The sequence below is a fragment of the Microchirus variegatus genome (assembly GCF_963457635.1).
Source record: "Microchirus variegatus genome assembly, chromosome: 9".
Lineage (NCBI taxonomy): Eukaryota > Metazoa > Chordata > Actinopteri > Pleuronectiformes > Soleidae > Microchirus > Microchirus variegatus.
This window is the reverse complement of record NC_139810.1, coordinates 17,989,242-18,014,253: the sequence shown is the minus strand read 5'-3', so window position 1 is coordinate 18,014,253 and position 25,012 is coordinate 17,989,242. Positions and strand designations below refer to the sequence as shown.

Below are 25,012 nucleotides of genomic sequence, written 5' to 3'. Positions count from 1 at the left end.
CACACAAAGTCTGCATATATTGTATATTTGTGCAACCTTTTCTCTCTCACTCATACACACAAACTTCTTGATTCCTTGCCCTTGTTTATCAGACGTGCAACATCAGAGCACAGGCAGCCCACGGCTCCATTTAGATTTCCATTTAGATTTCCATTTATAGCATTGAGGATGAATTATTAACATCACTAAAGTATTTTTTCCCACCCCAGCCTCTCTTTTCATAAATTTGAGGTGAACAGAGAAATTACAATGACTCTCATCACCACTGCAATACCCTGCCGTTAAAACACAAGCCATGAGCAGCTTGAGCGAGCTGGAAAACCAGGTAATGAATTCATAGAGGGAGGCAGACAATGGGAGAAGCAAGCATTGGGTCTTTGTGATATGGAAATGTGGAGACTTACAGGTACTTTAGAAAAAGGCAGCAGGGACACAGATTAGATGCACAATTCTATCTGACACGAGTACAAACAGTTCTGTTCTCAAAAAGATGTGTCACGGTGTTAAAAGGTGACGTTGCGTCTTCATGTGTATGAGAATGTTTAAGGTAAGATGAGTTTTCCATGCTTTACTCTGCACATTTCCAAGTACACACTTGTGTTACATGGTGCTATACTTTTTCAAAAGTGTATTTTGTGCAGGTTAACAAAGGATATAGCGTTGCTCTTGCTTAATCGTCTTCACTTTCAATGCACTTTACCGGCTTACTTAGTACTTACGCATAATCAAAGTTTAATGATTGGCTCAGGTGCAAACACTGAGAGTTTTGTACAAGTGTGCACTTGACAGAATAATGACCTGCGATCAATCTATCACATGTCACTGAAGCTGCCCACTCAGCTCAATCCCATTGTTCTGGATTTTGGATGACTGAAATGTCATAAAACTATTTTCATCATTACCTAATAATAATAAAAATAAAAAGAACCTGATTCAACAGCAGAGAAAAAAAGTCTAATAAAACAGTTTTTCAACCAAGGTAGAATCCACATTTCAAATGGAATATTGAGTCACAAAATATGAAGGCACAGTTATTAGATTGAAATGAAATACATGTTAAAATCAATGATAATCAACAATATCCTTTCTTTAGGGATTTGAGGTAGAATGGAGTTTTAAATGGATCATTACGCAGCAACCAGTGAGTGAATGGCACCAGGAAATAATTGAATATGCTGATTTAAACAGAGGGATTGTGCATACAGTGTTTGCATGTAAATAGGGATTGGACCATTGTGAACAGACGGGGCAGATCAAACAGAAGACGTCCCCCCTCCTACAGGTAAACAGAAGTTTTACATTTGCTAAACGAGTGCTAAGTCAACCAGACATCGTGGTTGTGAGCATAATTAGCATGAAGCCCTCTGTGCCAATGGTTAAAGACAAACGCAGACACATATAAGGATTTAATGCAGTGAAAAGACACTAAAAGGCAGAAATTCCAAATAAAGGACAGCGTCTCTCACTCTGTGACCTTTCCAAAAGTCACAGATGTCACTGACCAAAAAGACTGGTACCATGAGAAAAGAGAAGATTAAAAAAGACCACACTGACATTTAATAAGCGATTACATTGAGTTGGGTTAAAAATAAAGCAGTTGCATGTCATGTCACTTTGACCAAAAAAATATTTAATTGCTAAATCATATCTTCTCTGTAAAATAAAAAAAAATACTACTTACCTCTGCTAATGTTGTAAATGTCAGTTTCTTTATTCAGGATTTCTCTTCTGAACTGAGTGCACATCTCGGTTTTAGTCCTTTTCTACACTGTGTGTACATTTTTGGATATTGTGCATTCTTATCTTAATCTCTACTTTATTACTTACTCTATATTACAGTATAATTTAATTTAATTTAATTTTTTACCATATTTTATTTTATTTTATTCTAGTCTTACTTATATTTAGAGTGTGATTTTTTACCATATTGTATTTTATTTTATCCTATTTTTACTCTTATCTTTACGTTGTCTTTCTTTCTTCTTTTGCTGTTGTAAATGTGTGTCTCCCCCCCCCACATTCAAGTCATTCAATTCAATTCAATTCAAATAAAGTTTTTTCCCACCATAAAACACTGCATAACAAAGAAGGGTACACATTTCGTATGAAATTCCTATTTATAGAATTTAAACGATGACTGAAAAGCTTCAGAAAACAGAGTGTGGCTGGCACCAACCTTAAGAGGAGGAACAGGGAGCGGCTTGTTGTCCTTATCCAGGGAGATGAAGGTGAAGAAGGCAGAGACTGCATGATATTTCCCTTTTTCTGCCGCGATCAGTGGAGAAACATCTACCAACACTTGGATTTCCATTGACCTGTTGCTGACAAACGTGAGGCGGCCCGTCACGGTCACCACGGCACCTTGGAAAAAAGAAAAGTGAGATAAGAACATTTCAGAATGCATTATGTGTCATAAAAGCTACGTTGTCCTTCAGTCGTCCACACGAAATACATTTCCATAGAAAAATACATTGTTGTAGCTACGTTGCGCCATATTGATTATATAAGTTTTGAGTAATATCAATAGAAATCTGTGCGTGAGTTATTCACATATCTCCCCAACCGATGGTCTGATTGATGTCAAACTGGACAGGTGTCTTGCTATGGGCACGAGTAAGTGCAGTGCCAAGTTTGACACAGTTTGGATAAGTCGCTGCTCTACTGTAGCCACTCCCCCTCTCACTCACACAGCACTGTGGGCTAGCTGAGAGGATAAGCATACTAAGGTATCTTCGGGTAAAAAGTTAAGTGAGTGCAAGATGCGTGGGTGATTATGTCAGATAAGGCACCGTCAAGGTGAGGCAGATGACGAAAACAGATTTTGCACGGGCAGTGCACTAGTCAAACTAAAATACAGTATATTTACTCAGACTGCAAACACATGCACATGAAAGAAGCTGAATCCAGATATTGTCATCTGTGGAAAATGTAAACCTTATGAACCTCATGGAGTCTGTTCCGCTGTTCTCAGTGATGTGCTCTATTCTTTTTGGATTATTAGAATTCAGGATGTGTCTTTGAAGGTTAAAGCAGAACTGAACAGTTGATTGAAGCAAAACCATTCTAAAGATGTTAATGTTGGGGACATCATGTCCACTTATTCTGAGCATTTTTGCTACCCTCGCTTCTGATTTCCACCCGAGCTTCATTAATGTTTCACTCGTCACAAAAAATACTGCTGCTCACCTTTTGTTGCTACAGGGATTTGAGACAAAAGTCAAGTAATATTACTGTGCCCTGCTAATATGTTTCCTTATTCGCTTTCCTCAGGCTGTACAGTATTATTGCATCTGTTGCCATAGAAACAAGGAGGAGGTGTTATCCTGAGAAAAAGATCCTAAGTACATGACCAAGATCTTATAAAAGAGAAAAAATAACATACAAAATGACCTTAACAAACAATGATATGGCAACAATAAGTGAAAGGAACACTGTCTCTAAATGTGGACGCCTGGACGGAAGTTGCTGCACTGAGATACAGCACTTCAAACTTTACCAACAGACTTTTATTGGCACATAATCAAAAACCAAAGTGCTAGCACACATCCTCTGACAATAAAAAAAGGTTGATGGAAAACATCAACTAATGGGAATGACTGTACTAACGTTTGAGTTTAGAAAAACGTCCACAGAGGCCTGAAAAGCTTTTTGTGTGTGAAACATCCTTTTGATGGGTTGGGTCAAGTAAGGCCAGAGAAAGAGATGCTGCTTCTATGCAAAACAGAAGCAAACAAGTCGGAGAAAAATAGAATATTTTGTGTTGAAATGTTTCTGTCCCAGCTTCTGTTAGAATAAACCATTTTGGATTTAGTCATTCAGTCTTTTTCAGATATATATGGCTCTAGAAAACATTATTTCTCCCTCTTTAAGAGCGTTGACTACATTTTCCTGGAGGACACCGTGTCTACACCACAAATTGTGTACCAAAGGCAGGACCTTACAAGGTTTGTATTTCTGAGCAAAATAAAAGTCACGTCCATTATTGTTAAAGCCTGAGACACGACTCAGCTCACAGAATCAGGCTCAGGCTGTTGCTCTTCAGAAAATATGACAGCTCTTGATAAGATATCGCGGCGTGCATTAAGAATGATTGCTGACCTCTACCACATAAGTAGGTTATAATACGGCATCAACAATACATTATATTTGTCAGATATCTGTAATTCAATTCTTCCTATCCACAATGACATTCTTCCTATCCACAATGACATTATTCCCATTTACAATGACATTCTTCCCATACAATGACATTCTTCCTATCCACAATGACATGCTTCCTATACATAATGACATTCTTCCTATCCACAATGACATTCGTCCTATCCACTATGACATTCTTCCTATCCACAATGACATTCTTCCTATACACAATGACATTCTTCCTATCCACAATGACATCTTCCTATCCACAATGACATTCTTCCCATCCACAATGTCATTTTTCGTAGGACAAATGACGTCACTTTCCAGAATGTTCATTCTCGATATCGCAAAAAAAGTCGCAAAAAAAGTGTTGAGATTTTAGACATTTACTTTGCTAAATGTTGGAGATAAACGCATGTCCTCAGGATTTCGAAGTCGTTTTAACTGATCTACAGTTCGGCATTGTTCCATTTGATTCTTGTGTCAGACGTCGCGCTCACAACTCTTCCATTGACGACACTCTGTCCACTCAGTGGCTGTCAGTCTGTCGACGTCACATTTTAGTACACTCTATGTACACTCTATAGAATCTAAAAAGAAAGTACCAGGTACTATTGCTAATGGAAAAGCAAAAAAAAGAGAGTCTTGCTGGAACTGTGTAGTGGAGTCTTTAGATAAAAGTGTCTCAGGTTTCAGGTAAAGCAGCTGTGGTGCAGATGTTCTGTGAAGCATGAACTGCTCAGTGACATTAAACCCCCCAAAAAAGAGCCTTGAAAAGACTGGGTTATTTTTTTAAAGACCTTCAGGATTAATAATTGATTTATTCTGAAAGTAGATCATGGACTCTGAAGGAGTACTGAAGGTCAGCCAACATTGGCAGAGGCCCCATCTCCAAGGAACTGTTTGATGCCACTAATCTTCTGTGAGGAGAGTCCATACTGAGTTGTATTGTTATATGTACTAAGCTGCGACTACAATGCCTTTGAGCCATAGATCTGCAAGAACAAGTTCAAGAAATTGACTGAGTGGTGTTTTGTTTGCTGTTATAAATGTTTTTGTACGCACGTGGTTTCGCATTTTGTAGTGGTCAGAGAAAAAAAAGAAAAAAATGTGACATTCAGGAGAAACAACAATTAACTATCAAAGAAAGTACAGTACTGCACATTTTCCTTAACTTTCCAACCCTCATCCATCCATTCTCTACCACTTTATCCTCCAGATAAGGGTTCATTCCCAATCTGCATGTTTTGTGGGGGAAGCGCGAGTACCCGGAGAGAACCCATGAACACATGGGGGAGAACTGTGTGTGTGGCCCTCCAAACCACATTTTATAATGTTTTATATTTATTATATTACTACTTACTACTTAATACTTTGTTTCAGTGTTTTATATTCCATTTTTTATTGTTTTTTATATTGCATTTAGTTTATATTGTTTCATATCCTGCACTTTGGTTAATTCTGGTGTTTGTGCTATAGAAATACATTTGGATTGGATCATAAAATTACATATGGGACAGGAAGGAACTACTACTTGCTTTATTTAGCAAAGTTAACAAAAATGTACTTGAATAACTTTTTAAAAAGATTCAAACCGACCTGGGCCAGTTCACCCCTCCATAGATGACATGGTGATCCAGGATTCCGCTTGGAAAACCATAATAGACTGAGTGCAGACACTCAACATTGTCCACTGCAGCTCAGAACTCCTGAGCTCAAACAATCTATCAGACTCCTCCCAGCAGATCTTTATCTAAATATTTTTCTGTCTAAGTTTTCTTTTTGTATTGTGTTGTTTCTATATTATACTGTCGTTTCATGCACCAAAGTTCCAAATCAAATTCCTTGTATGTTAATTACTTATTTGGCAATAAAACTGTTGCTCATTTGTGTGTCATGGGTCAGTGTTGGCTCCACATTGGTTGAAATTTTAGGGCCTACAGGCAGCAAAAACATCATTATTTTCCCTTTTACATACGTAACACAACTGTCAACAAGTAAGAGTCTTTAAACGGTTGTGGCGGTGGGAGGAGCCATTGGTGGACGTTGACAGTATTAAGCCACAGAAAGCCTTAGCTTGGATCTCCTCAAATCCCAGGCTGCACATTGACCCAAAGTATCTCCAGTATACAAATCAAGCTGGATCAATAAAAATAGATTTTAGATAAACAAACAACACGCAGTCCTTATGAATATGCATTATGTTTCCATTGTTTATCGCTTTCTCTCTCCCTCCTTTCATCTAACATCCGTCTATTGAAGTTTTATTCCCTGTCTTCTCAGTCTTTTTTCTCCTCTGGGCATTTCACTGTGATGAATAAAGAGAGAGAAGCACTGACTCAACATGACTGTGGTACATCATTGAACAGCAACTCAAAGACTTATTCTTAGTTCAAAAGTGTACAAATGTTCAGTAAAACTTCATCCAACACTTCACTGTGTAGGTAGACAAGACTTTAAATGAGGCAAACAGGTGATTCACACGCTATGATGTAAGATCAGCCATTTTCTAATCTAATTTATCTAATTATACTCATCTTCATGCCTCAGTGTATCTGTGTGGTTATCAAGAAACAGGTGACAAACTATGTGATATGAATGGAAGACTGTAAGAAAAAAAAAATTATGCTGTTTATGACATACAGTATGTTCTTCATCAGTTCAACACAGGATCTCTGAGCTCTTATAAGCATAACTGATCACATGTGGTCTTTATTGATTCTTATTCGTCCATAAATGGGTGTCATGAAGATTTCAAATGACCTTCCATCAAACTCTTAAAAGTTGGGTGTTGTAAAATAGTTTATAGATTACATTAAACGTGTCTGTGTCTTTGTCTCTGCTGTGCTCTGCAGGGATTTTCTTCTGCCACTGAACCCCACATGACAGAAAATATGTGCAATTAGATGAGTGGGCTGCTGAAGCTCGACACAGCGGGACCTCCAAAAACCTGTAAACAAATGGCCATGTACAGACAGAGACCTCAGTGTGTTTAATGCTGTGGACCTATAGCTTTCCATCTCACTTAATGTTCATTTAGTCCATTTGTATGCTGGTGTGTGGTCCTCGCTCACAGTGGAAAATACGTTTCTGTATTTGTTGATATTTTTCTCCTTCCCAGGAGTAGTGAAACTAAAATGTTCTGCTTGTATAAAACAGCATTTAATGGTATATACTTCAGACATGCTCATGATGCTCAAAGATCCTCTACACCTAACGATTCTCACCCACCTACTATTCATTCATCCATTCATTCAATCTCCCCTATGATAAAAAATATTGTCTGTTGATTTCCACACTGCTTTTATTGGTTTCTGGGTGCAAAAGGTGAAATTTCGAAGCAACATTTGACTGTAACCTCTCACTGAATCTGTGCAGGAAATTATACTTCTTATCTATAATTAACTGGCTATGGTTTAAAGTCAAAAGAGGAAGTAAAAAAACATGAGAAAATGCCAAAATAAAGGTAAAGATAAAGATTATTTTTGGTACACACACGTCTCTAATAATTGATATATCGTGATTGTGTTTTCTTTTTAGACTATTTCTTCTTCAACATACTGATATCCCTACAAGCTTGATGGACAGAAATAGCTTAAAGCGGGGTGTCATGGCCCGTGGGCCAGAGCTGGCCCGCAAAAGGGTCAAATCCAGCCCGCAGGCTGAATTTGTGAAAATTTCACACATTGAAAAACTATATTTTTCAGTTCCAGATACCTGTAAACTAAATGTTTTGTGCTTTTGTAGATCCACTGTGATCTGTAAGTTGTAATGCACATAATATGTATAAATGGTCAACTTGATTTAGGAAATAATATGATGAGGAGGAAAAGAAAATCGCAATACTAGGATTTATAATATGTAGAATCATAATAAATACAAATTGAATCAGCAACCAAATACTGTGGGACAATGGAATTGTGACTACTGACCACCTTCGGTTAAATGGAAAATACCTAACTCACTGTGGAAGACTCAGAGTGATGGGTCTCATCTGTACTGTTCAGTTTTCTGATCTGAAAACCAAATAAAACCTTCAGTGCCACAACTCCACTCCATCTTACTTAGAAACTCCATGTAAAGATACTTTTGGAATGAATTATTTATGACGGTTAAGTGTTTGAAAATGCATGTGATGCAATTAGGACTTGGCAGCTCGTACATAAAGGTTGTCTCAAACCCGTTATATTCCAATGATAGAAAGAGATGCAGTTGGTCCATTGTTAACATCATATCCTGAGATAATCAAAACATCTGGACGTCTGGATCGCCTCATGTTCAGCACATGAACAGACGGCACAAACACTGAGCTCAGATAAACCTATGACTGTACATGTACAGAAGAACACTGTTCTTCACCACTTTGACAAAACTGTTTTCACTCACTTTTAGCGTGTTTGGATTCCAACACTTTGAGTAACAGTCTTATATTTAAGGCTGTGTGTGAGTGTGTGTGTCTGCACTTTAGAGTATGTTTGATCTTTGTTGGCTTATTGTGTTTTACAGTAATTGTCCGTAAAATACTTTGGATCATGTGTAAAAAAAAACAAAAAAAAACATCAGAATATACACAGCATCTGTTGCTAGATGCAGAAAACAAACATTTATACACAGCACTTCGAAAGAAAATTAATGAAAGAATTAGACTTGGTTTCTTACTTTCTCTCAGTGGGGAAATAGCTCAGAGACAAATATAAGTAATGGAAAATAGTTAAGTCATAACACTGATGTGTTTTTCCAGATAGAGCAGCAGGACGACACAACACAACTGGTTTCGATTAATAACAGTGTGACTAGTGTTTAAAGCAACACTGTCTGAGGATGGATTTGAGTTTTTACACATGAAGTCACAGCTTCTTGTACCTGCACAACAGCACTTGTTTTGTTTTGTATTACACAGGTATGGATTATTTAAAGCGGTTGAGTCATGTGTATGTATCAGTGATCCACAGCTCTAATTAGTGTCTCTGTGTCATCCTCACCTTTCTTGATCTTCTGATGGAAGTTGATGGCATCCACAGAGGCGGTGACAATGTTTGTCTCGCAGTGTCGGAATGCCACTATGCCGGCGACCTCATCCATCAGCTTCATGGTCACACCTGTGTCAAACACAAGCAGCGTTTGATTTCATTAGCGCACGCAGAATGCCCAAGCAGGAGCGTAGAAATGCTGAGTCACATCCTGCCACAATTTGCTAGGTCCATTAAGCCCATTTCTCTCTAAAGTGATTTTAAAAGGAGAGATGATTACTGGAACTCAACAGTATGATAGACAGTAGATTGGTCATTACCAACTACTGGGTTGCGATGGTTTGTGTCAAGATTTATCAAATAGCTTCCATAAAATGAAACATTCAAACATAGATGGCTTGGCAATGGCAGTATAATACAGTCAGAAACATGTGCAACATTATGCACAAATCTAATTTAAAACTAATTTATTTGTGATTTGGGTCCCAATAGTTTGTCATCTTTTGAAACTGGGTGCCCGTCCAAATGTTTTGGAAACACTGACCTAGATAATAGAGCTCTAAAATGTCTGCAATGAAATCATATGTTTGTGAAGATAGGGAGGAAGAAAATAACATTTTAAATTGTTTGATCAATCATTTGTACTCGGCATGAAAACTCAGCAAACTGTAAGACAATACAATACAAACAGCCACCTCTTTAAAGCTCCCATAGAGTGGTTCTATGGCACATAGTTATGGAGGTCTACTTACATACATTAACTTATTTTTATGGTCAAAAAACTCCTAGTCTCTCATCAGCCACGCTGAGACTAAAATCTCAGCCCCAGAAGACAGACTGTGTTGTGATTGGCCAGCCAACGAGAGCTTTCCCAACTGTCTTGTGATTGGTCAGGTACCTGGAAGTGACATAATCAGCACACCAGCTCTCAGAAGCACAGCTCCCCCTCTGGAACGGTGGATGCACGGCTACTGATTATCAAAACATTGTTTTAACAGTGTTTAAAAATGGCTTCGTCATGACTCCCCGCCGCAGTCCCTTTTATGACTTTGACCCAGAGTCAGAAGACACTGTCGCTCATGAAACACCTCCACAACGGACGTTATTCTTCTTCTGCGGTTCAACTGTACACAACCGCAACCGGATGTGCCCGGACTAGTGCCCGGAGCAAGAGGATCTGCTGTTTGGGAGAAATGCTGTTTACGTAACTGGACCAGGTTTTTTCAGAGATCTCGCTGAGCCCGAGATTACAATACAACACGTTCTCAGCAGTAGCTGAACTGTTTGTTTTGAACCTTAAGGGCTTCATAAACGAGGTAATGGCACAAATACACACAAAAAAAACGGAGTTAAATGGAACTTCCGTTCTATGGGAGCTTTAGGACTACAGGTAGTGAGTACAGTAGTGAGATTAAATATACAGCTGTTGGGCAAAGCAGCTGAGAAAATACATGTATCATCAAAAGGTTCACTGTATAGGGATGCAAGATATTGGACTATATATATATAGGTTTTCCTCTAAATAGTTATAAAGGGCGCCGGCATAGTTGCACTGGCACTGTTGTAGTCATTATTCATATCGGTAGATACTAGTGTGTTTGCAGACATCCAATAGTACATTTTAAAGCCAATATGTACCAATATCGTGCCAAATATATCGTGCATCTCTAGTTTATTGAACACTTTGTCACGCTAAAAGTTCGCTGATGATTTAAAGCACGAGGCAACGCCGTTAGCAGGAAATCACAGTTTCACAATCAAAATAAAGCCTGAAACCTATATGAGTTCCTTATTGCAGCAGTGATCACAGTGTGGATACACAGAAATTCACAATCTGTGAACCTGTGTCAGTCTGCACCACACATTGGGCCCTGTGGCAGCTTGTGGCAGCTTGTGTCATGTGGGACGCAAACAGTTGTTTGTGAGTTTCTCACAGAAAGTGTAACATCTTGGATTGCATGGGTGGGTAGTAACTGAGAGAAGTGAGGAAGAGGATGGCATCTGCTTCTCATCTCGGAGTGTGTGTGTTTAATGTGCATGTCTTTGTGAACGTATGCTCATTTAAAGATATTCAGATCTTTCACTTGACACTCCAGCTGCCTTAGTCATTCTCTCGGAGCTGCTTTTTTGTATTTCTCATGCCACAAAAAATCAATAGGTCTGTTTGCTGATTGCTACTTTGGCCAAAAAGGCTCGTACCACCTTCTTCATTTATGGCAGCCAAAAGTGTAGGAGTAAAATCAGAAAGTGCTGCTCGCTCTCAAATGCAGTGTCTCTCGTTTTTCACACAAGATGATTAGGAATTAAATCCACGGTTACTTTGACATCGAGCGGTGCAGCAGTGACATCTGATTATCTGATGGATAATGTACAGAATGTCCATTCCACAGTCTCAGCTAAGGATCAAAGGAGATCAGGCCTTTTGTTTGAAATCACATTTAAAGACACATTTTAAATGAAATTAAATATGAGCTATGTGTTCACCTTCAACTTTTTCATCCTCATGCCTCCGAACTTGTTAATTGTTTTTGTATTATTTTTAGAATGTAATATTTCATTTTCATTTCCCTCATTTTGAGCAGTTCTCTGTCTGGTTTTGTGCAACTCAAGTATTTTAATTTGCTCTTTATTGTTTTTCTATTACCTACCTTTAATAGAACTAGTAGTTGAAGTTGTGTTAATGTCACAATATCAACAAACTTTTTTAATGATAACGATAACGATGTGGCCATTTTTCAGGAAGGTGGTAACAGCATGTGTTTAGAAAAGTGTGAAGATTTATTTATTTATTTGTGAGAATTGATGGGATCTCGGCTGAGATTGAAAATTTCCCCCGGGTACAAAGCAGAGGCTGCTGCTGCCATGAGCGGTCGTGTCTGAGCATGTAGCGTTTAATGGAGATTCAGCACGGCCTGACACAATGATGAGATTGAACGCCGTATTGAACAAAATTGAATTTAGACATTTAACTCATTAGATACCCTTCCTGAGTCTGTTACAGTGGCCCCAGCCGATCGATTTTTAAAAACATTGACGTCCTTGGGATTGTGGTGGAAGCTAATGGGTCTATGAGTCAAGATACCATAAAGTAGCTTTTAGCGACTGGAGCCAATCGCAGCTGAAATTGGGCGAAAGGCAGGGCCGACATACAGAGATGAACAACTATTCACTTTCACACAAACACCTATGGTCCATTTAGTGTCCAGTTAAACTCATCTGCATGTTTTTGGACTGTGGGAGGAAGTTGGAGTACAAGAGAGTACTCCACATAGTACGCCACATAGAAAGGCCCTCAGTCAAACCTCAGTCAAACCGGTCGGTGACCTTCTTTCTGAGAGGCCACATTCCTGATCGTACTACTATTATAGATTCATTTATGATGAAGGGATACAAGGATTACAAATGAAATGTACTCATTAAAAAAAATGATGAATACAATCTGCATTAAACATTAGACCATATACTACACAAGTCACAAATCAGCTGATCACATTAATCCTTGAAACAATGTGACCTGACCTTTATGAGATTTCATCTCATTTGATTTTCCATGAACAAATGTTGACTAGAAACAAAATGCGATTTGTGTTTCTCTGTAATATGAGGGCTCTTCCCAGAATGAAATGATCTTCAGGGTAAATAAAAGACAACTGCACTGAGGTAACAATGGTGGACTGGACCAGTTAACAATAAGAGAGAATAGCATGGACTCTGAAGCTCTGTGAAATTACTTTAACAGAAACTGACGTGGTTATTTTGGGCTTGGACTGATTTTCACATTCTGAGGGTTTTTGATACTGAGTGGAGTAGTAAGAGTGGGGTCGCATGCACTCGTTTCCCAGCTCCCAGTGTTTGCAGCTCTCCAGATGCCTTGAGAAAAAGAGCATGGCGGGTGTTTGGGGGATAATTACAGCAGTTTGTTCACACTATTCACTTTGCCACACTCCCCGAGAGACTTTCCACGTGATTTTTTTTTCCACGTTTGAAAATACTGTCATATACAAAGACTTGGTTGTGATGGCGGAAGAGCTGGGAGGGAAATGTGCATGGTTACAATATTGTCACATTGTGGGGGGGAAAAAGGTTCAGCAATTTCTAAAAATGGCTCAATTGCAATCCTCATTGTGAGCAGCGCAGTGACTACAGAAGTGAATGGAGATGTCTCAGACAGATATGGGAACGCTTCATTAAGTTTGTCTTGGGAAACGAAGGACAAATGTGGACGTGAGGCACATCGATACATAACAATGACTGATGTACAGACATAGACTGTGTATAGACATTAACGTAGTCTTCTGATTGCAAAACCAACTCCCGATGTGAAGCCTTGACATTGGCGATTTGAGCTGTGTCAATTTTTTGGAAGTTGCAACCTCCTATTAGAAGACACCACTTGTCAGCCCTGGTGTCCACATTATCATGTTCTATTTTCCTCTAAATGGGAGCACAATTTACAAAATTAACATCATGCGCTATAGAGGTCTGGTAGCTGACTTCATGCAATCCCAGCATGCAACAGTCGGTGTCAAAAATGGGTTCGGCTGTTGTGCCCCAGGATACCAAAACAGTCTGGGACAAGCAAAGGGAGAGCATATTTTTACCAGATCCCCAAAGATCATGAGAGATGGCAGGAGAGTTCGTCACTGCCATAAAACAAAGTGTGAGCTGATCACGTCTTATAATGTAAATAATCCAACAAACTGACTTCAGTGTTTCCCACAGACCAGCGAGGGTGATTTTATAGTGGTGTATCTATCTATCTTATCTATAATACACTCATATTGATTTGACTATACATAAAAAAATTAAATATACAGCAGTCACTCACTACCCCACAGGATTTTCACCCGGCTCTCCTTTACTGTCATCTTTTTTGCGTCCCTAAGCATTTTTATTTCATTTTAATGCAACTGTGTGCTTCACTTTCACTTGTCAGCCCTGCCTCCTGCAGCGATTCATCTGGTGCAACCCTGTGACTGCAACACTGAAAAAAAAAAAATCAAGTGGAGAATAGTGCTGTCCTTGAACACCATAGATGGTTGTCTTCATTAGTCACATACCATCAGTGAAACTGTTAATGCAGCTCCTGCATAAAAAAAACCAAAACACAAACCCCAACCCTCTCCTTGTACAGTCGATGTAAAAGGTTGAAGAGAGGCTCAGTGTGAGACTGGAAATGAGGACAAGCAAGGCCAAGTCAGCCCCAGGCCTGGCGTTACACATTCACAGGGTGACATGGCACACTATGACTCTCCCTTTGCCGTAGGGTGGGAACACGAAAGTCCGGGTGTGGAATGAGGAGGGAGGGTGGATGGAGATGGCTTGGGTGAAGGGGAAAGACAACCTACTCCAAATGGGGAAAAGGGGCAATTAGTAACCAAGTTCCTAGTGCAGCCCAGTTCGCCACAGGGCAGAATGCCTCTGTGATTAGATCCCATGTGATGATTTACCCAAACATTCGCATTCGGAGGCGTCCATCAGCAGCAGGCATGAGAACAAAGTGGAGACTCTTCTGGGCAGCTCTTGTCATTCATCAACTCTGTCGAGTTAGAACTTAGAGCCATTTTAATTAGAAACAACTCAGACGCAGCACTCCAAGCAAAGCAGCCAGTGATGTGAGGGGAAAGAGACTGTAACACCAAGAGATTGCGGCAAAGAATCACTGACCTCTGCCTTTCTTACATATTCTCTTATCACTTACTCCCATCTTTATCTCATTCCTTCCCTCTCATCCCTCTTCTAACCCTCTGCCTACCTTTATCCACCACTGACAGTTCCCTACCTCCTCCTGTCCTTCTCATCCCCCCTCCCAATATGTGCTTTAATCGTGGACAGTATCAAACGGCTCAAACTGCCTCCTAATGAGCTGTTACTATAGAAACGGCTCCTGTTAACATTACTGCCACGCAGCAACCCACCCACATCTTCTTACAAAGTCCCACAAGCTGCAGATCTTTTGTGTATATTACCATTCCAGCAGCTGAATGATTTATTAAACACTGGGTAGCATCTTAACATAATTTATGTGCGACTGAGTTCTGCAAATTGGGGGGTGAATGCTGTCCGAATTGCTGTTAAACTGTTAGCTCACTGCACACTGCGGGCCTGGGAAAATCAATGAGATATGATTCCTGTGATGGGAAGTCTATCAGATAAAGGGCTTTCAGATAAAAAACCTTCCAGCTGTGATGGTAAAGGTCACAAGCTCCTGCAGATTAATTTTCTAAATGTACAACATGGCCCCCAGTTCATTTGTGTTTTAAACTAGGGCGCAATTACTTCAACACTGAGCCATTATCTCTACCTTTTTCAAATCAGCTTGTTATAAAGTAGGCAGGGGTGTATTTTGGGGGTGAGAGGGCAATCTTATCACTTAGCACATTTACAATGCCGTAGTCTGACTAGGACAGGCAATCGGACAACTTGCCGAGCCCAATTATACATGCGGCCGTGTATGTGTGACTCCGCCTCCGTAGGTGGTGCTGTATCTCTATAAGCTAGTGCGTATTGTGGTTTGGTATGTCTTCATACCTGCTGTATGTTAATCAATTAGATCAAGGATGGCTTTGATCCAAATACTGCAGTTTATTCATTGTTGACATCCGCCAGGAGGTATATGTTTTTTTTTGAGTATGTTTGTTTGTCTGTCTGTCTGTCTGTTAGCAACATAACTCGAAAAGTCACAGACGGATTTGTCCGTAATGGGACCAGGAACAAGTGATTACATTTTGGGCGTGATCCGTAGACGCTATAACTATTTCTATCACTATTTTGTGGGGGGCTGAGCTGCCTTGGTGGAGGTCTGTGCTCTCCAAGTGCTTTTCTAGTTTCTTTCGACTTCTGCATCAAAGACCACAGAGGAAATGCTGGTGCATATGTAGAACGAGTAACAAGTTGGTCCAACTAAAATCGAGGCCGTCTTAATCTGACTAACATACCTGGATAATGTGTTTCATAGTCCGATTAAGACAGGCTCAATTTCAGTCGGACTAACTTTTACACGTTTTACATGACATTAAAAAAACAAATGATCGTCTTGCCTGACTAAAATCTGACTTTTAATAGGCATGTGAATGCACTGACTGTCACAGTCACTCGTTATGTTTTACTTGCTATACGTGAATTTTGGAAAAAACACAATATGTCATCATTCCAGTTATTAGTCCAGGTTTTCGGACCACAGTTCAGTTCAGAAACTGAATTTAGGGCTGATATCCCATCTCGTTAAAGGGGCAAAACAGTTGTTCCAAGCAACACGTGTGGCCATAACTGAACTACAGCCTCATTATTATGCTCATGCTTGTGAAGCTAGTGACATCTGCAAGTGAGCATCCTGGGCTCCAGCCAAAAAATGATGACAAATGAGGCTGCAGTGTTTTATTCACAGACAAGATGCACGCTGATGAGGAAACGAAAGCAACACCAGTTTTCACTCAGCGTCTGTCACTTTGTTTGGCCCATCAGCTCGCGCTTGATTAAACGTTCTTTCTTTATGCTTGTGTGGCCTTTCTGTTGGAGAATGTGTTGTGCTAGAAGTTGGTTGCTTGGTGATATTAGCAAACTCCATTCTGATGCAAACTATGCTAATATACTGCTCACACACTTGCTACTCACTACTCAGCCTGCTTCATTAACGGATGGCAGAGGTCATCCGCTGATGTTTACCAGGAGGCATGCAGGAGCGCATATTACATCACCTCCTTTACATTTTCCTAACTCCAATTCATATAAGTCCATTCATAATTGTAAGCAACGAAATTCATTTGCATTAAAAAATGAATAATGCATGAATATATATACAGCCCCTTTAAAGATTACAGTGACTGAATGAGGCAGAAAGGTTGAGCATCACTGCTGGATGTGGTTGGTGTGATGCAAGGATTGTTTTTGTACCTGTGAACAACACCTCAACATTTTCATAGCATGACTCACATTATAGACAACTGGCAGCCGAATGAAATTGATTAAGGGATCCATCAATTTCCATGTGCACACATACTACAGATGGCACAATACCACTTTTTTGTGTCTGATACAGATATCGATATCACAAACTCGAGTATCTGCAGATGCAGATATCAGTCCGATGCAGTTATTTTAGACATTTGTGCCATCCTGCGTAATTTCAAAGATATAACAGCCCACAACATGACTCAGCTAAAATGCTGTTGCTGATCTTGATTGACATTTCTACAGTCTGTATAGTGACATGTGATATATATATAGGATTTTTTTTGGATTGCATCAACCTGATCCAGAGATTTCATTACTGAGTACCGTATCGGCTCATCCCACAACACACTCAAATGCAGGTCTTCGCATATTTTTATCTTAGGACACAAGTTGCTTTCCATTAAAATCCCAAGAATGAACAAAATAATTCATTAACAAAGCATTATCCCTAACCTTAACCTATCCACAACTCAAAGCTTAGCCCTAAACTTATCCAGTTTCTCAGAAATGAAATTCTGATTTGTTGGGACCAGGTTTTGGGTCTCCATGAGGTCTACACTCTACAAAGTGCTGAGTAGAGCCATATAAGGTTCTTCAGCTTGTCCATATAGGAGAACACTTTTTGGCTCCAGGTAGAACAACCCTTTTGGAGGGTTCCACCAAGAACTTCATTAGGACAGCTTATTGAAAGCCTTATCACTAACCTAAACCATATAGTACATGCCTACAATTCACAGCTTTAAAAAGAGCTTTAAAAAAAGAGGGTCTGCTTCATTATAGCCAGATTTGGCCTCTGAGAACTCCTCTCTCTCTTAATAAAGGTCGATCAAACAAGCTCCAGTGGACATATGCCCGAATCCCTATGTCTCAGGCAGAGACATGTTTATATAGTCACTGAGCAAGAATCACAGCAGAGGACAGACAATATATGGAGCCACGGTGACGGATGTATTCCCATGTTCAGGCGAGGTGCCTCAGATCTGCATCAGATCTGCTTTATAGTCACACATCTGGGTTTCCTCTTCCCTCTCTGACACACACACAAAGTCAAGGGGTGTGCACAGAATGTCTCTCTTACACAAACACACACATACAGAGAGAGAGCACCACATCAAAACAAAACATCTAACAATATTTCTGGGTTTTCTTTTTTTTTTTTCTGCTTTTTTTCTGTCAATTTGATTTAACCAGGACTGCAATGGTGTCCACCTGTGGCAATCAACTGCTGTTTCCATAGAAACAGGTTGTTACGCTTCCTTAGAACATGGAGGAGGGGAGGGGAGGGTAACTCGCAGAGAGAGGGAAAAAAAAGAGCATGAGATAATGAGAAGTGGGCAAAAAGAAAAGAAAAAAGCTACAACAAAGATAAGGAAAGAGAGAGAAATAAAAGGAAAAATGTCAAATTAACGAGACTCAATGTTTCAGATCCTTTGATCCATTTAGTTAGAAAATGTCCACGCACGTATAATACTTTGATACCCAGGTGTCTGCATTGTACAGTCACAGGCCTCGGCCTCATAATCTGCTGTTGTTTTGGTATTTATCAGTGACAGTGTTTTCCCACTGCCAAGCAGCAGAAATGTGTTTTATTTACATTTTTTTATATAATAAGACTCAAATAACTGAACCCACACATACCACTCACTCAATCGGTTCCTATGAACAGTTGGTAAAAAAAAATATCTGATTTTTTTATTTTTTTGTTTATTGTAACAAACATGGTGTGTGTGTGTGTGTGTGTGTTTTAAGGGTTGTGATGCTGAAACAAGACAGACTGGGATTCCATATGGCTGTCAAATCAATCCTGACCAAATAGATGTTATTAATGTGACACAGATGTAATTGCATTAGTATTAGTGACATAATTATCAAATCCCTGGTTGTATGGATGTGCTGTCTCATCGCTGCTCTGCTATTACCATCTGCCGTCTGTCAGGATTCCCTCTTTTTTTAAATATGCTAATTCACTCCCTATGTGTATACAAAATGGTGTGTTTGTTGTTCTCAGATGTTCATGTTCATATGCTTTATATCTCCTAAGGCTCATAATATGTACTGCTTTTTTTTTGCTTTTTTTTTACTTTTACCAGCACAATGGGGAAGCATGCGGTATCCAAATAAACTGTTATTGTCGTGGAGAACTCAATTTGCTTTTCTCCCACAAGGGTATAGTAAAAGGACAGAGGGGGAGCGAGAGAGAGAGAGAGCTAGCAGCCGGACTGCCTGACCTGACTCGGTTATGTAAACAAAATAAGTGTAGTGAAAGCAGCAGCAGTGAACAACAGGGAACATTGCCTAATGAGCGGTGGCATGTACAGAGAGTGCAGCCGTGTTTTGTGTGTGTGTGTGTATGTGTGTGCTTGCATACTAAATGACCTGCACGCTTGTTCCACATTTGATCTTCAATTGGACAGATTTCTCTGCGAGCTCTCTCAAATTAAAAAGGCAACCATGACTACCATGCAACACTTATACTCTCTCTTTGCTCCCTGCTCCTCCATTACTGCCGTCTTGTCCTATCTCCTTCTCATGGGAATATCCCGCTAAAGACGATGTACCTCATCGGATAACAAAACAAAAAAGGCATCCGTTCTGTGCTGATAAAATGTAGGATCTGTTGCAGATGTTGCCAGAATGGTTTCTAGGGGGGATTTGAAGTTTGTTTTGTTGTCGTTTGATAATCAAACTTTTATCTATAGGTGGCTAAACCATTAAATCTGGATATGTATTTGTTTTAGTTGCTCTACTTATTTTCAATTATACAGTACAAAGTTTTAGTTACAAGGTCAAAAACCAAATGAAAGAAGACATATTTGAGCTAACTATCTCGTCGGCTAAGCACAGATTTTGGTTTTCCTTTGTTGTCTTAGTTTACTAACAAATGCTTGGTCAGTGCCATTGAGATGTTTTTTTTTGTTTTCCTTTTACAGTCTTGCTCAAAACAGCATAGAATACTGACAACAAGTATGAAAGAACTACATAAACCCAGGCAGTTGTTTAAGCCCCACAGCAATGTAAACGCAGTGTTGACATGAGCACTTATGGCCATGAAAACCTTTATGAAGGATGTTTCATTTTACATTAAACTGGGCCGTATTTCTTTGTCTGTGACTCTGCTCTGTCACCACAGGAAACTATGTTGTGATGTACAGAGTTGGGGTTAATGTTACAGCTTAATGGAACCTTGATGGTGGACCATGAGAAAAATGCTGGGATAAATATAAAAAAAACATTTTCCGACACAGAAAAGAAAGGGGAAACGTGCAATAAGTGAGATGTTGACATCTTTACTTCTTTTTTTTAACTCAAAATCTACACAGTCTATCTCTTTTCTCTCACTATTCATATCTCTTGCACCTTCCCACCCACCATCCTTCCAAACGTCTGTGTCGTATCATCTCCTTCTGCAAGCTGTCTGCTGAATTCCCACTGCACGAATTCCATACATGCTAATTTTGAGGATGATCTGGCCCATTCCTCGCAAAATACAAACCAATGTGTGACAAATAAATATGAAAGAGAACTATAGATGATGTGATAAGAGGGAAACTGAGTGCTGAACTAGAAGCTATTACCACCTTAAAACAACAATTTATAGGATTTATTCAGTTGATTAGCTGCTAAGAGAGAGCAGAGGACACAACGTTTGATTTGAAGTTTGACTAGTTTGATTAAACAATATTGTAACTTTCTCTTTTGGCATAAAGAATACAAAACTCCCAGGATTTTGAGAAAATGAGGTAAATGACACCAAACATTGATTTCTGAACCTGTTGGTCACCAATAAAAGTTAGTTTGAGGTCAGAAAAAAACAATCATGCAGCAGAAATATAAACCTGAGATACCACTGCCGTGTCGTATCAACCTAAAAACCCAATCAGCCAACTGTCAAACACTTGTACTCACCTCCATTAACGTAGTCATGTATGGTGCAGTCAGAGGGCCCCACAAGATGGATCAGGCTGGACTGGCTGAAACCAACGCTGTGCTTTTCTGTGGTGAAAAAATACAAACACAAACACAGGCCCACAAGTTATGAATGTCTATTACACCAAATCAAACCAACAGAGACAAAACTGCATGTGTTCACATCGAGCACAGACAGGCTCATTTAGTGTATCTTCCGTAAGTAAGCACTTTTTGATGAAATTACTGTAATTAAAGTATAACTTTTTAAAATAAATGCATATACATTAAAGGCCACATGGCAGCATAGTGGTTAGCACTGTTGCCTTCCATCAAAAATAACCAAATTTGCGACCAATTGAGGGCCTTTCTGTTTTCATGTTCTCCCCAGGCACATGTGGGTTTTTATTCGGATACTCTTCTTTTCTCCCACAATACATGCATAATTGAAAACTAAATTAACATAGGAGTGAACCCTGTGATGGACTGGTGAACTGTCCATGTCCTTTTCGACCTATATCTGCTGGGATTGGCTCCAGTGCCCTCCCAGCGACATTCATTTGCTGTATGTCAAGACAGATGGAGGACACAGCAACACTCCGAGTATAGTACATCAAGTACGAAGTTTCAGAAGTAAACTGTCCTGCTGTCCTTTTGACGGGCTGTGTCTCTATATCTGTCCACAAAGACCAAACAGAGACAGAATAATAACAACATCAAATACCAAAAATGATGCACTGCAGTCTGATGATGAAATTGCACAAGCTCAGCGGAAGACTTAAGTAAACAACAATGCACCATCATAAAAACAAATACAGTAGATGCGAGGTAAATATGACACTCTAGGTGTGAGTGTGAATGGTTGTTTGTCTCTAAATATGATATCTGTCTAGGCCAGGGTTGCCAGGTCAATTTCACCCTGGCATCCCTAATCTAGGCTGTACCCCACCTATCGCCCGATGTCAGCTGGGATTGGTACAGCGCCCCCACGACCCTCATGAGGAGGATAAAGTGGTAGAGAATGGATGGACAGATGTAAAATGCCTTGTAAAAAGTTATTATTACGTCAGTGTGAGCAGTGATACATCTGCAAAGGTCACTACCTGGGTTGGGTGAAGGGGACACCACGGCTTCAATCCTCTGTTTGGTCTCCAGTCTCTCCCTCTTCTGACACTCGTAGCGCGTCCTGCCCTCCTCTTCTTCCTCTTCACTGGTATACTACTCATACAACATGCAAGTACATGATATACATTTATACATTCACGTCCATGAAAAACCCAAACTGTGCATAGTTCTAAATATGCACAACATCATTTTAGCACACTGATTTTTCCACGCGCCAAATGGGCTTTTCACACTGTCAAATGCCAATATTTTTTATCTTCACACTGGCCTCTCTCTCATGGATTATCTCTGTGTGTTATTTCTCATTCACATGGAGGTAAGAGAGGCAGCTGGAGAGAGGAAAACAGACCAAACTCTATCTCTTAAGGTCAGAATAGATGTACCTTGATGGGAGGCACCTCCGTAATCTTGTCGACATTTTGCAGAGAGCATGGGACGTACCACAGCGCCGCCTTGTTGGCCAGCTTTTTGGCACCTGTAGTCACAGAGACGAGATTGAATTATTATATTGAGGAAAACTTCAACGAGAACTTTAACAGCTTCCTTCAACCAAAAGAGATATTTTTCCATTTCAGGTTTGTGGCTGCAACCCAGGCACGTTTTATCAACCAAAAAGAAAAATGGGGCAAACCATTTAGAGCTGGCTGTTGACATAACACGCACCAATCCAAGTTATATAAAGGCATTGGTGCTGTCACAGGCTTAGTCTTTCTTTTACAAACAAAGGAATAGAATATAAATGAGAACATTGTTCCACAACATTCATTCATTTCATATCAAGCTTGCATGCACACAAATCCTCCTCGAGGTTAGCTGATGGTTCAGCGTTAGCATTTTTGTACATTCATGTGACATTCATTCTTTTGTCAGTTGACACATTATTCTTATTGCAAATATATGGGAAAATATGTTTTCATGAGCATTTTCAACTGAAAAAAGTGTGTATGTGTTTATATACATCAGTGACTGCTTTCGTTTGTGATTGCTGTTTTAGTTTAATTTTAAATTAAGGCTGAACAATTTTGAATACATATCTAATTGTGATTATTTTGATAGGAATAATATCAGAGAAAGGGGTGATTTTTTACTAATTTTCATTTGAAAAACATATTTAAAGGATTACTGTGTGATATTTGATATTATGTTCTCTCCAGTCTGTAAGTAAGATGTGTATAGATCAATACAATAATGAATCTAAAATGATATTATGACACACATTTTGGCTTTAACAAAACATCGCATCACTGCGATTTGAAAATTGCAGTGAGCCGTATTGTGATTTCGATATAATTTTGATTAATTGTTCAGACCTATTACAAACATCTAATACATTATGGTATTATATGGTATTATACATTTCTAGTCCTGCAGATGCATGAATAAAACCATGGACATCATCAATGAATGAAATGTACTTCTTCTGAAAACAGACCTTTGTTTACTTGCATATTTTGGCCATAGGAGGTTGTGGCCTTAGTTCTTCTTCATTAAAGACAGTTACTGTAAGAATCATAAAAAGGACAAAAGCTGCGTGCAAATCACATCTCATAGCAATCAGGCATAAAGGTTGTCATAGTGATATCTGCTCTGTTCTGCCTACACTTTTGCTCTAAATTCCCTAACCGAGACAGAGATGGGGGCTATTTTGAGGTTGTGTTATCATGGCGTACACAGATTAAAGACAGCACAGGGCCAGCTGGTTCAAATTAAACCACTGTCATCAAGAGTCTCACTTGCGGATGCAGCATTTGATGAAATAGTTCAGTTGGTTAAATGAATCATGAGTTTAAGGTGTTGAGATGACTGCACGGTTTCCTGTTTCCTTAAATTCTTTCGAATCACACTTTTACTTGTGTCAAATGCATAGCGTGAAGCCTCATTTACACGACCTATTCCATTAGCATGGACAAAAATGCAGGGCAATTCAGGAAAAAAGGAATCCCTAGATACAATGGAGAACTGTGAAGTTGAGGGAGTGGTAGCTCACGACAGGCTACTCTTAGGGAGTAACATTTGCATTTTACACCCAAGTTAAAACCATGCATGTAGACCACTGTGCTGTGTTACCATACCAACCACACTTCTCTCCTCCTCCTCCTCCTCTCACTGCCATTGCCAGCAACCAGGAAGTTGCACACAGGAGGAAAGAGAGTCATATTTACATATCCTTGACTCTACCAAGACTGAGTGACTCCGGTCTATTATTAGCTCCTGCTGGACCTTTTAAGTGAACTGTGTTAAGGATGGAGGAAGAAGAAGAGGAGTAGAAGAACGCGACAAGGACTGGTGGGAGAAGCACTGGAAGGAATCAGTGGAGAAAGAACCATTCTCAGTCTGATAGATAACCCTCGTGGCCACAATGTAATCAGGAAAAGGGCTTTGAATATGAAATCTCTCAATGTCAGTGTTTGACCATATTATTATCGCCTGCATCCTTCAAACTACAAACACTGTCAGCTATCATGTGATTAAGGAGAAAAAAAATAACGAGGCCAACTACAGTCACTGTTTTCACCTAAAAACCTTCAGTGACTTTGTGCATGGTTTCTTCTCACTTTAGAAAACGGAGCTCCGTGAATGTAAAGAGCCACTCTGCAGTTTGCCAGACACCTGACAGTGGTAGGAAAATGTTGAAATGCTGAAATTGGTGGTGTATTTAAGGAACAGATGCAGAAGTGCATTGACCTGTAGAAAGAGAAAATGTTCCCAATAAGTACGTCGACAAACATGCAGAGAATCAGGTGTAAACTAAAGAACAAACAAGCAATTCTAACTGTTTAAATCTACCTTTTTACCGTGTGAAATGCACATTTTCTGTCCTCAAACATCCCAAACCCCACTTTGCACTTATCTCTAATCTCAATCTTCCTTTCCTTCTATTCCTTCCTCCTAACAGCACTGATCTCTTTCTGTCC

General features: G+C 39.6%; 1 protein-coding gene across 1 annotated transcript in view; it reads right to left on the bottom strand.

Annotated features, from left to right (window-relative positions):
- Window positions 1-25,012, bottom strand: part of acot7 (acyl-CoA thioesterase 7) — a gene marked incomplete at its 5' end in the record, with an annotated part of 43,492 nt that overhangs the window by 8,838 nt on the left and 9,642 nt on the right. Inside the window, 5 exons of the mRNA XM_083895669.1 lie at window positions 2,177-2,361; window positions 9,126-9,242; window positions 20,973-21,059; window positions 22,076-22,190; window positions 22,481-22,572. Of these exons, the coding sequence (XP_083751795.1) occupies window positions 2,177-2,361; window positions 9,126-9,242; window positions 20,973-21,059; window positions 22,076-22,190; window positions 22,481-22,572 (596 nt within the window). The remainder of the gene's footprint in view (window positions 1-2,176; window positions 2,362-9,125; window positions 9,243-20,972; window positions 21,060-22,075; window positions 22,191-22,480; window positions 22,573-25,012) is intronic.